At 36.3% G+C, this 17,093-nt stretch overlaps 1 protein-coding gene across 1 annotated transcript; it reads right to left on the minus strand.

Moving 5' to 3' along the window:
* Positions 1 to 10,265: 10,265 nt before the first annotated feature.
* Positions 10,266 to 16,054, minus strand: LOC18043725 (probable serine/threonine-protein kinase At1g54610). Its single transcript, XM_006436850.2, has 7 exons — positions 15,471 to 16,054; positions 15,069 to 15,353; positions 12,802 to 13,119; positions 11,934 to 12,161; positions 11,623 to 11,723; positions 11,411 to 11,534; positions 10,266 to 10,942 (listed from the first exon to the last, which is right to left on the minus strand). The coding sequence occupies exons 1-7, from the start codon at positions 15,783 to 15,785 to the stop codon at positions 10,592 to 10,594; spliced, it is 1,722 nt and encodes a 573-aa protein (XP_006436913.1). The 5' UTR covers positions 15,786 to 16,054; the 3' UTR covers positions 10,266 to 10,591.
* Positions 16,055 to 17,093: the final 1,039 nt, after the last annotated feature.

Consider the following 17,093-nt stretch of genomic DNA (forward strand, 5'->3'; position numbering starts at 1 on the left):
AGCTGCTGGATACACAACAACGTAGTCATCTTAATGCGCAGATATGAAGATATAAAGCTATGGCTCACCAAGATATGTTGAGTGTCCTCCAAGAATTAGCTGGGAAAAGAAAAAATGATGACTTGGGTCTGATAATTGCAATATCTTGGACTATCTGGTATGCAAGTGTTAGGTCCCTGTCAGAACTAGCTATAAATAAGTGAATAAGTATAAGTTGTCCTTCTTTGGGCGAGAACTACCACAGATACAAGTAATGTTTTGAATAATTTTATGATAATACTTTATTGAGATATTGGAGTTTATTTATAGTTTCATATATAACTAACTACTTTGCTTTGTAGCCGTGAAAGAAGGCTTAAACAAAACTAATGAAATAAAGTAGCTAATATCAAATAAACTACTTAGGTATAAATTCGAAGCAAATAACAACTTAAAGGAAACAACTTTAAGCATGAAATCTCCACCAAATCAGTAACGGCTTGACGTGGTAAACCACTCATTGCATCCTTGAAGAAGTCAGCTCTAATATTCTCACTTAAACGACACACTTCCACGTGATGCATGCCTCATGCATGATTTGCATGGCTTCTTGCATGTGCTCATGCATATTCCTCATACTTGCTGTTGGGTTTAGGTGTTCGCTTGGACCTGCGTAGCTCCTTATCAGCAAGAAACCGATTGGTAAATGAGGCAAGCAAGAAGATCCCCAGATAACAGCTGCAAGAGTAACAGCAATTGTGGAGTCGTATATAAGAATCAAGAGCCCAAATGTCCTATGCTCCAAGCCAAAACAAAAAACAATCAACAATCTTGGAAGCCCGCACCCACCCCCCCCCCCCCCCCAAAAAAAAAAAAAAACGGTTGGTTCAAGGTGAATGTGGATGCTGTAATTTAAATGGCACATTCGAAGGCTAGTTTAGGGGTAGTGATTAGGAATTCAAGCGGTAAAATCATAGCTGCAGCAGTTCAGTATGGCTGAAATTTTCTGGAGGATTGAAGAGATTCAAGCCAGTCTAAAGAACCAGAGCAGGTCATCGATTCAATTCGTTCCAAGAAAGTGTAATATTATTGCTCACTCTCTAGCCAAAGTTGCATTAGATTAAGAGAACCCTGCTGCATGGCTAGAAGAATTTCCAGTTCAAATTTTGTTGTTACTGTCAAAGTTTGTTTTATAGAAAGCTTAACTTTCTCATCAAAAAAAAAAAAAGAAAGATGAAACTCTTTATCTACATACTCTTTTAATTTTTCTTTCATTTCATATCCTTTTCATCACATCTCTTTTTCAATGATATCTTCAATTCATGTTTGTTTCCAGAAGCAAGAAAATTTAAGAGCGTTTCTTTCATTGTTTCTGTATTTCGTCTAAACCGTCAAATTTTCAATTTTTTTATGGTACTATAATTGTTGTTGAGCCTAAACCGACACATAAAATCAACTTTAACTGAATTTTTTTTTTTTACTTTGGTTCCGAATTTATCAGTGATTACAAAATTTTTATTTAAAATCTTTCATTACAGTTTTTTTTAACAGACTCAATAGTTTGTTTAGAATAAGCTTTAATAAGAATATTTAAAATAAAATTTTGGAGGAAATTAAATATTTTGGCAAGGGGACAGATCTCCAGACAAGCTTATAAAAGGATCGCTTGTAAATAAACATTTTCAAAAATTTCAACGAATAATTATATATTGTTTTATAATTATAATAGATAACTTAGTATGGTTATATACGGTAACATGGAGTAGCATTTTGTAACTGGATTAATTTTCATTTTGAGCATAAAATTTATTTTTATTGTTTATAAATTGATTCATGGAATAAACCTACAATCCAAAATATACAACGATGAACAAGGAAATATATTTTTAACAGACTATAGTTTGGAGATTGGAATTCAAAGAATGAAGAAGAGAGCAGAGAAGAATGAGAATGAAAATAAAAAATAATAATAAAAAAATAAAGGGAAGGGCGAATTTAATTAAAGTTAGGGTTAGTTTTGGAGTATTGAGGGGTTTATCTCATTTATAAAGTAATTTTCTCAATAAAAGTATTAGTATTAAAAATTCTACAGTGTGTATTATATATTAAATATTTGTTGGTGTAAAATATAATTTGCTTTAGTAACGTGAGATTTGCTTCGAGCAATGATTTGCATACATGAACTGTGTTATCAGCTATTTAAAGTGTATCACTGATTGTAAGCTTCGGTTCTAACAGGCAAGTATATGATTTTTGCGAATGGCTGGAATGCGGATACAGATAGGAAAAAATGGGAAATTTGCCATGAATAGAAATTATAGTTGTGCTTAGTCAATGGTGAAGAGACAATTGTTGCAGATGGTTTTTGTGGATTAAGCAAAAAGAAGCTTGGAATGATAAATCAGTACATAGATTTGGCCTTTTGGGTGGCACTTTTATCACTCTTACAACATCCTAGTAAAACACTTCTTCCACTAAAATTATTTGAAAAGATAAAACTAATATCATTAATTCCAATTATATTTTTCTCGTCTTTTGCCCCCAGATGTACCATTTTTTGTTCGGGTTTTTACTGTAAATTATCCTAATTTACGATCAATTCCTTTATGATTTTTTCAATCTATGCCTCATCTATACAAATCTAAAATTATCTCCTTTCCTTTTCTTTATTTTTTTTCCAGACTGATTTTTATTATGAGAAAACTAGTGTTTTTAATTTTATAGAGAGAGAGAAACTAGTGTTTTTGAGTTTTGTCAAAAAAAGAAAATTCAGAGAAAAAGAATAGAGATAACAAAAGTTTCAAAGAACTGTTTATGTGGAAAGTAAAAGGTTGGAAGATTACTAAAAAAGAAAAAAGAAATAAGGGTGAGAGATTATTGGAAATAAAAGAAAACTGTTGGAACCTAAAACACACACAAATGAAAATTGATAATTTAGAAAGAAAGGGTATTTTTTATATTGAATGGAGCATAATTGAGAATAGTCTTTTTTGTTAAATGCCTCTCTCTTAATGGTTTTATAAATCGAGACAGTTTTACAATCGAGTGGAGCTATAGCTACTTCCACCCTTCTAAGGTCCCGTTTGGAATTAAGGTGCTGTAATTTTTAAGTTATAGCTGCTGTGGAAAAAAACTGTAACTATTAAATAAAAATTAATAATATGTAACAAATATAAATTTTAAGTAATAATTTGACAAAATTATTAAAGATATAATAGATTTTTCATTATACAAGTGAAAAATTATATCAATATAACTTATAAGTTATAACAACTAGTGTTTACTAAACACTGTAATGTTGTACCTTTTAAGGTATAGCTACACAACCTCAATTTCAAACGCACCCTAAAACTCTTATAAAACCTTACGAGTTTGATCACGGGAGCGAAGTATTTACTTTATGGTAGTTGATGCTCCATGTGGCAACCTCTCATTGGACAAATAAAGTGAGCAACGTCGCTAACTTGATCACTTTTCTTTAATCTTAGCTATGCCATTACACAGAATTTCTCTCTCATTATGAAAAAATTAGTTCACATCACCTCTCTTAAGATATTTCTTCTCAATAATTATTTTTAAAAAGAACTTGCCGTTGTGAGTTTAAACAATTACTAAACTCGTCCAAAATCTATAATAGATATTTTATAGATTTTTTATTTAATTAAAATTACAAATATTAATTGTCTTGCTCTTTTGCAAGTTTCGGTTGTCTTGCTCTTTTGCAAGTTGGTTTGTTTTCATTTAAAATCATGTCTCGTCTAGACTAATGTTTTCTTTCTGCTCACCATAAGACTTATGGCGTCTCATAGCAACCCCATGGAGCCTGAGATGCATGCTGCATATGATACCTTTTCTACTGGGGAGGAAGAGGAGGATGTCCTTGTATTCCAAAATGATGATATAGGCATCGGGCAGGAAGGATTGATTGATGCTAGATACTGCTTGGTAGGGCAGTTCTTAACTGATAAGGTGATTAACTTTCCAACAATGAAGAATACAATGGCGGCTTTATGGCAGCCAGGAAAGGGGGTGTGCATTAAGGATTTATCACCAACCCATTTCTTATTTCAATTCTTTCGTGAAGTTTACCTTAAGCGTGTCATTGATTTGGAACCGTGGACCTTCGATCAACATATCCTGATACTGAAGAGGTTGGGAGAGAACAAATAGCTGCATAGTGTCCCTTTGTTTCACACTTTGTTCTAGGTGCAAGTGTATAACCTACCTATTGGGTTTCTATCGGAAAAGGTGCTGACAAATATTGGAAACTATATTAGGGAGTTTCAATCTTCAGATCCTAATAATTTCATGGGAGTGTGGAGGAATTATATGCGTATAAGAGTATCCATAGATGTTCGGAAACCTCTGAAGCAAAGATTGCGATTGAAAAATGAGGGAGGGGAATGGTTTTGGGTTGAATTCAAATATGAAAGGTTGAACACCTTTTGTTTCATATGTGGGCTTCTTGGGCATACCGAAAAACTATGTCCGAAATTGTATGATTGTGTTGATACGGAATTGGTTAGGCCATATGGGCCGGAGATGAAGGCTCCAACTCATCGGAATGCCATGTCCGCCGGGGAAAGGTGGCTGCGATCAGCACCACCGGAAGACTTTGTGCTTAATTTTGGTAGTTCCACTGATTCCGTAAGGGGAACATATTTAAATGCAAAGAATGCCTCAAAATCGGGAGTTGCCAAGAATGCGAATATTCTTAACATTTCAGGGATTGATGGATGTGAACTTATGGAAAGCATGGTCCAATCAAAGAAATTGCCAGTTGCTAAAGCAATTGACAGTCAACGGGTTGACAAGGGAAAAGAGGTGGCCTTATTTGAAAATGGGTTGGGCTTTACTCAAGTTGTTGAAAGCTACAGAGAGAAAGGAATTATTTTAAAGGAAGCCAAGAGGTGAAGGGCAGATATTGGATTGGAAGATCTAGAAAAATTAGAGGAAGATGTGAACTCTATGATGGTGGATCCAAAAAACGGGCTAGTGGTGGGACCTGTACTTCAGGCCCACTAAGATTAATGAGTACCTTGAGTTAAAACTGTCGTGGCTTGGGCCAGCCACGAACAGTTCGAATGCTAGCCGAATTGGTCCGTAGGAACCCTATTTTATTTTCCTTATTGAAACATTATGTAGCTGAAGTAAATTGGAGAGTATTAAAGTGCAATTGGGCTATGATGGGTTGTTTGTTGTTGAAAGAATAGGCCAGAGTGGTGGGCTCGCGCTTTAATGGAAGGGAACGAATTCAGTTAGTCTTCTCCAATTCTCTTCTAATTTTATCGATGTTGATATTGAAGTGTCGAGGCTAAGGAAGTAGAGGTTGATTGGCTTTTATGGCTACCTGGAGACTAGCCGGCGCCGGGAATCTTGGGATTTGCTCCGTTTACTCTCTACATCATCCTCACTTCCATGGGTGTGTATATGTGATTTTAGTGATTTACTGGCAGCCAATGAGAAGAGGGGTAATATTGCACAACCAAAATGGAAGTTGGTGGGTTTTCAGAGCGCTATTGCATATTATAACTTGGTTGATCTTGGTATGGATGGGTACCAGTATACTTGGGAGAGGGCTAGGGGAACTGATAAATGGTTTGAAGAAAGACTGGACAAAGCCTTTGCTTATGAGGAGTGGTTCCGGCGGTTTAACAGAGCAAACGTTTTTAGCTTAGAATCTTCTTGCTCTGATCACCTTCCTATCCTATTGGATCCTAATCCAATCCAACCTGTGCTGAGACATAGACCTTTTTTATTTGAAAATACTTGGTTGCGTGAGGCTGATTGTGGTGATGTAATTCGGCATAGCTGGCTCTCTTCTGCTGGAAATTCTATTCAAAATAAAATTATGGCGTGTGGGTCTGCTTTAGTGGAGTGGGGAGGGTATTTAGCCTGAGATTTTCGCAAGAGGCTCCAAGAGTGTAAAAACCGTATGGTTGATTTGCGGGGTCGTCGAGATAGCGAGGGTGTGGCTGAATTCACGGAGGCTAGAAATCGGTACAACGAGTTGCTGCTTAGCCATGAGGTATTTTGGAAACAGCGGGCAAAGTCTCTTTGGCTTAAGGAAGGGGACCAGAATACTCGATGCTTTCATGGGTTGGCCTCAGCGCGAAAAAGGCAGAACTCCTTTGGGTCTCTTCACAACAATCAAGGAAAATAGTGCTCCAATTCTGACGAGGTAGATGCTTTAATAATTGATTACTTTAAAAACTTATTTACTTTTGGTGGATGTCATACTGCTGAAGTAACTTAGTGTGTGGATAATAGAATCACTAGTGAGCATAACTCTATGCTTTTAGCTCCTTTCTCTGCCATTGAAGTTAAGGAAGTGATATTTAGTATGCATCTGGATAAGTCACCAGGACCTGACGGGATGAATCATGTGTTCAACCAAAAGTTCTGGCATATTGTTGGTAAGGATGTAGTTATGGCTTGTCTAAATTTTATTAAGGAATGCTCCTTTCTGGAGGGGCTGAATGATACCACCATTGTTCTAATTCCCAAGAAGCAAAGACATGAATGCTTATTGGACATGAGACCAATTGCTTTATGCAATGTTCTGTATAAGATTATTTCTAAAATGTTAGCTAACCGCATGAAATTAGTCCTTGATTTGATTATTTCAGATTCTCAAAGCGCCTTTTTTCCGGGTCGATCCATCACTAACAACGTAATCATTTCAGCTCAAATCATGCACTTCTTAAAATGAAAGAGGCAAGGAAAAAATGGAGTGGCTACTTTGAAAATTGATATGTCAAAGGCGTATGACAGGATTGAGTGGAGCTTTCTTCAAGTTATGATGCTCAAGTTGGGGTTTGATGCGAAATGGGTGGAGTTAATCATGCTCTGTGTGTCTACTATCTAATATAATGTACTTCGTGAGGGTAAGGTGATTGGGCCGATTATTCCTTGCAAAGGTCTTCGTCAAGGGGATCCACTATCCCCGTATTTATTTATCATTTGTACGAAAAGTTTAAGCTCTTTAATTCGAAGGAAAGAAAGAGATGGTTTGCTTCATGGAGTTAAAATTGCAAAAGGGGCTCCGATAATATCTCACATATTTTTTGCAGATGATAGCTTCCTTTTCTTTCGAGCAAATATCAACGAAGCCTCCTTAATAAAGCAATTGCTAGTTGTGTATGGTCGAGCATCTGGCCAAGTGGTTAACTTCAATAAGTTTTCAATTTCCTTTAGTGCTAATGTACTGGATGGTGTAATTCGGTAAGTATGTGATACTCTTATGGTTACTGACACCACTAATCATAGAGTTTATCTTGGCTTGCCATTTTATATTGGCAGGAAAAAGAAGAAAGGCTTCAGCTATATTTGGGATAAGCTCTGGCAAAGGCTTCAAGGGTGGAGTTTGTAGATGCTCTCTCTGGCTGGCAAAGAGATTTTGTTAAAGACAATGGCTCTTGCTATGCCTAATTATGCTATGAGTTTATACTTGCTGCCAAAAGAGTTGTGTAGAGAATTAGAAGGGATGATGAACTCCTTCTGGTGGCACATCAATCACAGTGGAAGGAAAGGGATTAATTGGGTTAACTGGGAATATCTGTGTAAGCCTAAAGGATGTGGTGGCCTTGGCTTTAAACAACTTCATTCATTCAACATTGCGATGCTAGGAAAACAGTTGTGGAGATTACTAACACACCCTGGTTCTCTTATGGCTAAAATTCTCAAAGCTTGATACTATCCATGAAATTCTATTATTCAAGGGTCTTTGGGTCACAACCCCAGCTATGTGTGGCATTCCATTTTGGCTGCAAAGGCTGTGGTGAGTAAAGGGAGTAAAGTGCAAGTTGGCAGTGGACATACAATTTCCATCAGCAAGGATCCTTGGCTGCCAGATCTCACAGATGAATTTATTTCTTCTAATCTTAATGAGGAGCTTGCTGCAGAATCAGTTAGTAGTTTAATGCTGCCGAACCAACGAGTATGGGATTATGATGTGGTTTCGAACATTTTCAACTCAAGAGACAAAGCATTAATTTTGCAAATTCCTCTTAGTTCCCACTGAAATGAAGATGTATGGTATTGGTTGGCTGACTCTCGAGGATGTTATTCGGTTCGCAGCTGTTATAAACTTTTAACTTCAACTTCCCCTTATTTCTTTGCGGGCGTATGGAGAAAGCTGTGGAAATTGAAAGTGCCTAACAATGTCAAGAATTTCATCTGGTGAGCTGCGACCAATGTACTGCCTACTGCAACTAATTTGAATTCCAAAATGGTGGATATTCCCTCTACTTGTGTTGTATGTAATGCTCATGAGGAGACAGTTACACATGCTTTGATTGAGTGTAGTTTTGGCAAGTCTTGCTGGATCTCTTCCCCTGTGGGCTTTGTTGGCCAATGTTCTTCTTTCTTGGGGTGGCTAGATCACATCTTTATGCGTTGCGATAACGATGAGTGCAATGTTGCTATAATGCTTTGCTGGAGAATTTGGATAAATCGCAATAACATAGTATAGAATAACAAGACTTGCTTAGCTCATCAGGTGTTTAACTCAGCTGGGCAGCTACTTTATCAGTGGCAGGCAGCAAAGAAGCAATTATATGATGTGAATGATGATGGTCATGGGCTGGTTCACGGGGCATTGTGTTGGGAGAAGCCTAAGTTTGGATGGGTTAAGTGCAATGTGGATGTAGCTGTTTTTGCTTCTCAGGGAAGGATTGGATTTGGTTGTGTGATTCGCAATTCAGAAGGTTGTTTTTTGGCAGCTCAGTGTGCTGGTATGGCAGGAAGTTTTGGAGCACGAGAGGCAGAAGCACTTGGCATTCGTGAAGCTCTCAATTGGATTAAAGAGATGCAGTTTCCTTGTGTTATTATAGAAATGGATTGTTTACAAGTGTTCCGAGCTTTGGCTGAGGAGTTTGCAGGTCCAAATGGGTTTGGATTAATTATCGAAGATTGTCGGGCTCTTGTTAAATCTATAGGAGAAGTGCAATTCTCGTTTGTGTGTCGATCTGCGAACTTTGCTGCTCACTCTGTGGCACGAGCAGCAAGTTCTTTGTCAGGTCCCCAGGAGTGGAACATCGTTCCACCTCTGTGGTTATTGAATAATCTGTAATTATTTTTATTTAATAAAAATTCTTCCATTTCAAATATATATATATATATATCTTCTCTCCCACTTCTTGACTTATTATTATTATTATTGTTGTTGTTGTTGTTGTTATCGCTAACCTGATCACTTTTCTTGTGCATCCTTGGTTAATTGAGTCTTTGTTTTTGGCACATAAGCTTTGATTTATTGAGGATTTTTTCTTTTTTAATTTTATATTTTCTTCTTAAGCCATGTCTATTTTGAAATTTCTTCTTCATCTAGCATTGTCCCAAAAAAAAAAAAAAAACCAACAAAACCTTTACATATTCAATGTATTTTTAAAAGAAAGTGACACTCTATTTGAAAATTGAAAGAGGAAAAGACTTGTTTGTATGAACAACAAGAGATAACAAAGTGCTTATTAAAAAAAATAAGGAGAAGTAAGAGAACATACTTGGTGGGCAGTTTTGGAATCATCGGGGTGTTATTAGAATTTTTGAACTTTTAACATTTTTAATGGGGTACATTTGGCAGAGAGATTTTATGAGGAATTCTTGGGGCAAGCTCAAGTTGTTACAATAATTAGAGATGGTGTAGCCCAAACTAGTGCCTTCACCGGTCCCGCCCCAATTTCACACTTCGCAGCCATCGGGCTAAAATTTACTATTGAAAACAAGGCTTAACATCTAGATCATATCTAGGGTTTAAATGATCATTTCGTCACCTTTGTACACACATCATTTTTCTTGAATTATTTTCGCGGTCAATTATTAAAAATATCTGGATTGTAAAAGAGTGGAAACGAAATTTCACCCTGCTGATTATTAACTCTATGGATGAGTCAAAAAAATTATTTTATTCTATTAAAAATAATATGTTTTTTCAAAATAACACAACATAATACGAATATAATTTTTATCTTATATTGTCGTTATGAAATATATAAGTTTGTGATTATTTCAGATTGTCCATTAAGATGAAGCTGATTTTATGTGAAGGCCGTTTACGGTAACTGCACTTAAAGTAATTAACAATTAGAAAGAAAATAAACCTTAACCAATTTCTTCATATGAAACTATTTTTTCTTTTTCTTTTTTTTTTCTTCATATGAACTAGATCTATTTTCTGATTGGTCGAAGAAACGGACGGGTAGAGGGCAAAAAAAAAAAAAAATTATTCTCTTCCCACATTGGAAAGAAAAAAAATAACTTCTACAGAATCTACAAACTATAAATAAAATAAAACGTTGTCGCCCCTAATTGATTTTTGCCCCAAAAGAGATGTAAAAGCACCAATTTCCACAACTAATATGTATACTTGAAAGAGCCACTCTCCTCATGTCAAGAAAAAAAATAACAATGATCCAAAAGCTATACACAATAGGGATCATCATCTTCAACGATTATACACCAAACTCATTATGTGGATTGCAGACTATTTACTTATAATGAGGACAACAAATGGGATTTTGATGGGAAAAAATGGATTTGAGAGGACAAAATAAGAAACAAATACTCAATCCAACAAAAGCAAAAACAGAAACAGGTAACTCATCCCGTTATTCTATCTTCGGTTACCAAAGACCTCCGATTTACCTTTGAAAATCATATCCATTGACAGACCTATTGCAGAGGGCTTCAACCCCTGGATGAACCTCCTAGGCGGAGCCCGTGTGGGGTCTTCTTTATTGGTTTTTCTCCTTCTCGATGGACCCCCCACAGTCCCTGCACTTTTGGCAGATCCTGATGATTTTGTATCGTAAGTCGATGAGCTAACAAAACTATCTGGTGCTCCAAATGACACAGGTGCTTTACGCGATGCATTTTGCGGGTGCCCAACACCTGCATCCTGATGGGGAGGAGGAAATTTCTCACTCTTGCTCTTTGCATTTGCTTGTGTCACCACTCTCCACCTCTGAAATTCAGAAAACAAATATGAACATAATGCCAGCTGTGCATTGCTAAACCACAAAAAAGAATCAACCTCCTTTTTGCCTTTTTTTTCCCCTTTACATTTCCTTTATTTTATATGAGTGTGCATGTGCTACAGAATGATAATGCAATTTGGTGCTGAATTAAACTAAAGAGATCTCTACTCTTCCTATAATTGAATCTTGTAGTTAACATGGCAGTGGACAGATCTAGAAGAAAAATGTTAAGCAAGTGAAAAGGGGAAGCTCAAAGTCAAAACTATCCATCCCACAATTGCTGTAGGCAATTGACTAACTGTGATGTAAATAGACAGGACTTCAAAAATCTTCAAGAATGCAATGACACACAGGGGGTTCAGTGAATTGTCAAAGTTTCTTTCATCATCTGGAAGGAAAAAGAAAATGAGGGGAAAAAAAAGATTTAAGATAAATAAGAGGAAATCCAGGCATACATCTAAGTTTGTTTGAATCTCTGCATTGGCCTCTGGAGCCGGAATAGCCCGACCAGCACGATCACGATGTCTAACTCTTTTGGCGCCGTCGACTGCATTAGCTTTCCCGCTTAAACCTCTTTGCCTAAGAGAAAAACAAATATCATTTATCAGCATACAACCAAGACCAGTCCATGGCATAGTAAACATGACGAAAGACAAGGAAAATCAACCTTCTTGCTTCTTCTTCTCTTAACTTTACATCCATTTCTTTGCTGGGAGGATACTTGGGTAAACTTGATGGCTCACAAGCATAAGGTTCGGTATTAAAAAACTGTACAACAGAAAACCAATATAACAATTATAGTCAATCAATCAGAACAATATCATTCCTCATACTTGACCCTAATGTTACACAGCATTGAGTTATCAATTAGCTACACAGAACCATGTTAAGAAGCAAGTCACATAATTTGTTTTCTTTGCAGAAGCATGTCATAGAATTAGTCTTTGCAGAAACATGTCATAGACTTAGCATACTCACTTCACTATTTAAAGCTGCAGTAGCAGTGCCTCGATTATCAGGATCTATTGAAAGAAGAGTTTCAATTAGAGGAAGGGATGAAGATGGGAAATCTTTGAAAGTTTCAGCAATACAGCGTTTGTATGGCTGCTGTGGCTTGAAAAGTGTTGCATTTGGCAACTTGGATTTCTTCCAATATTCTTCTGATGGGGAGCCACATAACTTAAAAATCTTGTGGAGTTGTTCAACCTAAGAGAAAAAATCAAAGAAAGTGTCAAATATGAACTAACCAACCCACTAGAAAAATGAATAACAGAGGACAACTATAATATAAACTTACATATGGCATTCCTCATTCATAAACAATGAAAGCATAAAACACTGAATGAGAAGCATAGCCAATTTCAAACTAATACTTGATCATAACTTGAAGGAATTATAGGAAATCATAACCACATAAAAGATATTGTGATTTTAATCCTACAGGCTCCCTAAAAAATGTTTAACAATAAAAAAAGGATAGTGTAAGATTACTATCAATGCCAAGGCAATTCAATTAAAGAACAAGTGAAAACCATTCAGAATTAGCTTAACCAATTTCCATTTCCAACTGCTTTTACATAGTTTAAGTCTCCTGTTTGAGCATGATGTGTTGTATAACACAGGAAAACTCAATCTGATGAGCATTTGCATCAACAGAGTATCCTAAGGACTATGATTTTATACAACAAGCAATATGCAAGACGGATCATAAGCTTTACATCTCAAATCACCAGGGATACAAACTCAAAATTGTTATTAAAACCCTAAGATTGTTGCATCATTACGGAGAAAACAATGTTTTGTAAGAACATTATTCAGAGAAACCAAAAAGCATGAGAGAACATACCTCAGTCCGCCCAGGCATTATTGGCTTGCCAGCAAGCAACTCTGCCAAAATGCAACCAGCACTCCATAGGTCAACCCCAACCCCATAGTATGTGGCCCCAAGAAGAAGTTCTGGGGGCCGGTACCATAAAGTGACCACTCGACTAGTCATGGGTTGCTTGAGTCCAGGATCATAGAAAGTAGCCAATCCAAAATCAGCAATTTTTAGTATCCCATCATTGTCAATAAGCAGATTGGAACCCTTGATATCACGGTGCAACACACCATTGTTGTGGCAGTGCTCAAGGCCAGACAATAACTGCTTCATATAGCATTTGACCTGCCACGGAGAATATATTGAGATACAAAACCACCCGTCAGCTTTTATATATTTGTCTATGTAAAACTTGAGGGCAGACAAGTAGCATTTAAAAATTAACAAAATCAAGAGATTTCCTATCAGGAGAAAAGGGTTATCTTATTTTCCGCAGAATGCTAGTTGAGCCTGGAACTCTATTTTCTACAATAAGAATCCCTTCTGAGGTGACCCATAAAATATTTGTCTTTCACTCTATTCTGTGAAATTAGTTTAACAATTTAAATTTGCTAGAGGGATTTACTTTTCTCAACTCACAAGTCAAAATCCATATCCTATATTTCATTGCATTTCCTCATCTATTCATAGCAAGAGGAAAAAGAAATCCAGAAGAACCCTCAAGACTTTGTGGAGCAATGAGAAACCATTGAATTTGCACGCCTAAAATAATGCAAACTTTCAATTCAAGCCTCCATGCATAACAAAACAAAACCATGGAAATAAAATAAATGGGTATCTGAATACTATGTAACTTAACAACCAAGAGAGTCCATATGCTTTGCGAGGATTATATGCTTTTATTAACGTTCATCCCAGGAAGCATGTAAAAAACTACCATTTGCCGCCCAACATTCGATTTAATTGAATGAACAACGCAAACATTTTCCATCAAAACTTGATAAAAATAGAAAGAAAATCCTGCAGCAAGAATCTTTTGGTTGTCTGATTTCTGAATCACTTTATACATAACAATGCAACTATAGTAATCAAGTGACGTGTATTTACTTACTTCTCTGAAATGTAGTTTTATTTCTCTCTTTTTTTGGATAAAAAATAAAATGAAAACGAAGATTCTTTTTTTTTTTTTTCAGCAACAAAAGAAAATTTTGAAATTCTTACAATGATCTAAATCAAAAGCTCAGAAATAGGTGAGCAATAAGTTATTAGTGTTATGTTGTATATTCTTTGTGGCTGATTTAGCAGATAAGGTCCATTGGCAGTGCACGAGGTCCAGGTTGCTCTTCTATTTGGGGGGGTGTTGGTAAAGACTCTTTAGCGGAAAATATGTATTATTTGATAAGAAAAAAATAAACAGAGACAAGTATGCATTATTTCCACATGAACACTCTGGAGGATACGAAGAAATACAAAAATGACAAGAAGTTTTAAATCTTTTAAGAAATGCAACCTCAGTAACAACAGATTTAAACACCTGCGATTGCAGATTAATGTCTGAGCAAAGTGTTTTGAAGTATGTACAAGTTACAGACTTGGTGAGAAATTGGTAAATAGGACAAGTAAAAGCAGTCTGCAGGAAAATAGAGGACAATAGAAGACATGACAAGTAAACTAACTTATATTTGATGTTAGCTATTCTGCTCCAAGCCAAATAGTTGAACATTCCTAAACTAAGAGGATTCTTTAGTTTTCGGTGGTTGTTAATAATTGGGATCACAAAATTAATCTTTTTTCTTACTTTTAATTTCCTCAATAATTCCACTTAGAAAACCCCAAAAAAGAGAACACAAAAGGACTCTATATTTAGAATAGCAGGTGCTACAGACAAAAAAAAATCCGGTGAATTCACATGCTCAAAATAATACAAACATAGATCATCTGAAAGCCTCCATTCATTACAACTCCAACAAAAGCACAACATTGTATCTCTAAACCACCTGGAATGGGACCCAATCACCTAGAAATGCTTTTGCAGTGCCATCAAAATATCAAAGCTCAAAAAAAAAAAACAAAAAGACCAACATGCCCTCAATGAGTTCAAAAGCCTAACTGTAGAAAACAAGAGCAAAATGTGCCACACATCCAAAAGCAAAACTACAAACCCAGAAAAGTAAACAACCAAAAGCAAACAACTAAATTAGACTTAACAATAGCACATGATATTTACCAACTAAATCAATAAATAACAACTGGGTAATCTTCAATTGAACCAAAAATGCAAAATGTATATATACCTGAGGCTCAGAGAACTTGACACCTTGGCAAGCAGCAAGACCAGCAAGATCGTGCTCCATGTATTCGAAAACCAAGTAAAGACTACAAGACATTCTTGAAGTAACCAAACCCTCGAGCTTAATCACATTTGGATGATCAAGCTTTCTCAATACAAGAATCTCCCTTGCCATAAACTTAACACTCTCTGGCTCCAAATTATCAAATCTAACTTTCTTTAACGCCACTATTTTTCCCGTCAAAAGATCACGAGCTTTGTACACATTACTGTACGTCCCTTGCCCAATCTAAGGCAACACAGAATAATTAAACAAATAATTAATTACATTAACAAAGTAATTACTAATCAACAGCAAATAATTAAAAAAAAATAACTTTACGGAATTTGAATTTTTTTTATTTACTTTATCGAGTTTTTCGAAAGTGTTAGCCCGGCGCGGGGTCCAATCACGTATGGCGTCGCCGGCGACGGCCATGAGCCACGACGGCCACCCTTGCTGGCTCTCGGAGTGAGGCCGGCGTCTCTCCGGCGGGCCGAAATCACCGGTGTGTCGTCTGTTCTTTTCCGTCTCAGCTCTCGCACGCTCCTTTCCAAGTCTAACGACGTTACCACTCACGACAGCTCCGCTGCTGACGGTGACGGTAACAGAGGCTCGCTCAGAACCCCGGCGATTAACCGGACTGCTCCGTCGATCTCCCTTACCGCAAACACAGCCCATTTTTTTTTTATTACATCCAATTCATCTGAGCAGACAAAATCAGCAGCTTTTCATTTCTTAATTTTTTTTTTTCCTGTTTTTTCCCCGGTGCCGCCAAAACGCTGTCGTGTTACTAATACTCCTCCCTGTTGTCGTCTAAAATCTAAACGACATCGTTTTATACTGAAATGATGATCGTCGGTAAAGACCAGAGAGAAGAAGCCCGCGAAGGAGGCAAGGTAGCCAGGAGAGAACAGGCTCTACTGAGAGTGAGGCCGAAAGCTTCTTTAAATTTTTTCTAATTTCTATTTAAGACTTTGATTCTTGCGCTGTGTTTATGAAACTGGGTACGGAGATTGGATTGAATTACGATAGTGCCATTGGGAAACTAAAAATACTCTCCAGTACAAAGTTATTATTACATACGTAAACTTACTAGAAAGTCAAAGCGGAGAAAAGCAGAGAAAGCTGTTTGTTCTTCTTTTTTTACTTTGCATTGATAAAGGGTTTGCCCTTTTTACGTCTCTTTATTTTTTATTTTTCAGTAAATTGACTGCAAACAAAATGACTCTTAACGGTTTTTTCCTTCATTTTTAATGTGAAAGAAGTTTTTAGCAGTTTAGATTAATGTTTCGGAAAGCGTCTCGGTACATGATAGAATTCAATTCGAAAATCTTTGCCCTTAACTATTCTCATTGGAGTTGAACTTTCTAAACAATTTTAAAAATTGTGTAGCATGCTAGGAATTCACGTGTTGTCGTGTGATTTCAGCACGTGTGATGTTGATCGGTTTTGTGGATGAAGCGAGATGGGGCAAAATACTAAATAGGTGAAAGACGTGGGGCCAGACAAAACTGAAAGTGGAGGGGCAGAGAGATGAATCCGATGGTAACAACCCCGCCGAACCTCTTTAAGACGTCTGTGCTTTGCATTTATTGCATCAAATCAGACACAAGGAGCAATTTTCTTAGTAATAAATAAATACCTCGAATTTAATTGGAAAAGCTTCGTAAATCATTCCCTCTATTATTATTATTTTTTTTTTTAGGAGAATCATTCCCTCTATTTGTTACTGTTAGCTCCGACGAGAATTAATTTATTTTTTTAAGCTAAATAAAAAAAAGAGAAAAAAAATGACAGAGCATGGTAGCAGAAATAGAATGATAAACAAATAAACACTAATTATCGTTTTAATAGTAAATTAAACTAACACAATTAAATTATACTTTAATCGAATGGTGATTAGGTTTTGCTCTAATTCAAATGATTCAATGAGATTTTAATAATATTTCAAGTAAGATAAATAAAGTTCTATTTCAAATTACTCTA

This window comes from Citrus clementina, unplaced genomic scaffold (genome assembly GCF_000493195.1).
Source record: "Citrus clementina cultivar Clemenules unplaced genomic scaffold, Citrus_clementina_v1.0 scaffold_4, whole genome shotgun sequence".
Classification (NCBI taxonomy): domain Eukaryota; kingdom Viridiplantae; phylum Streptophyta; class Magnoliopsida; order Sapindales; family Rutaceae; genus Citrus; species Citrus x clementina.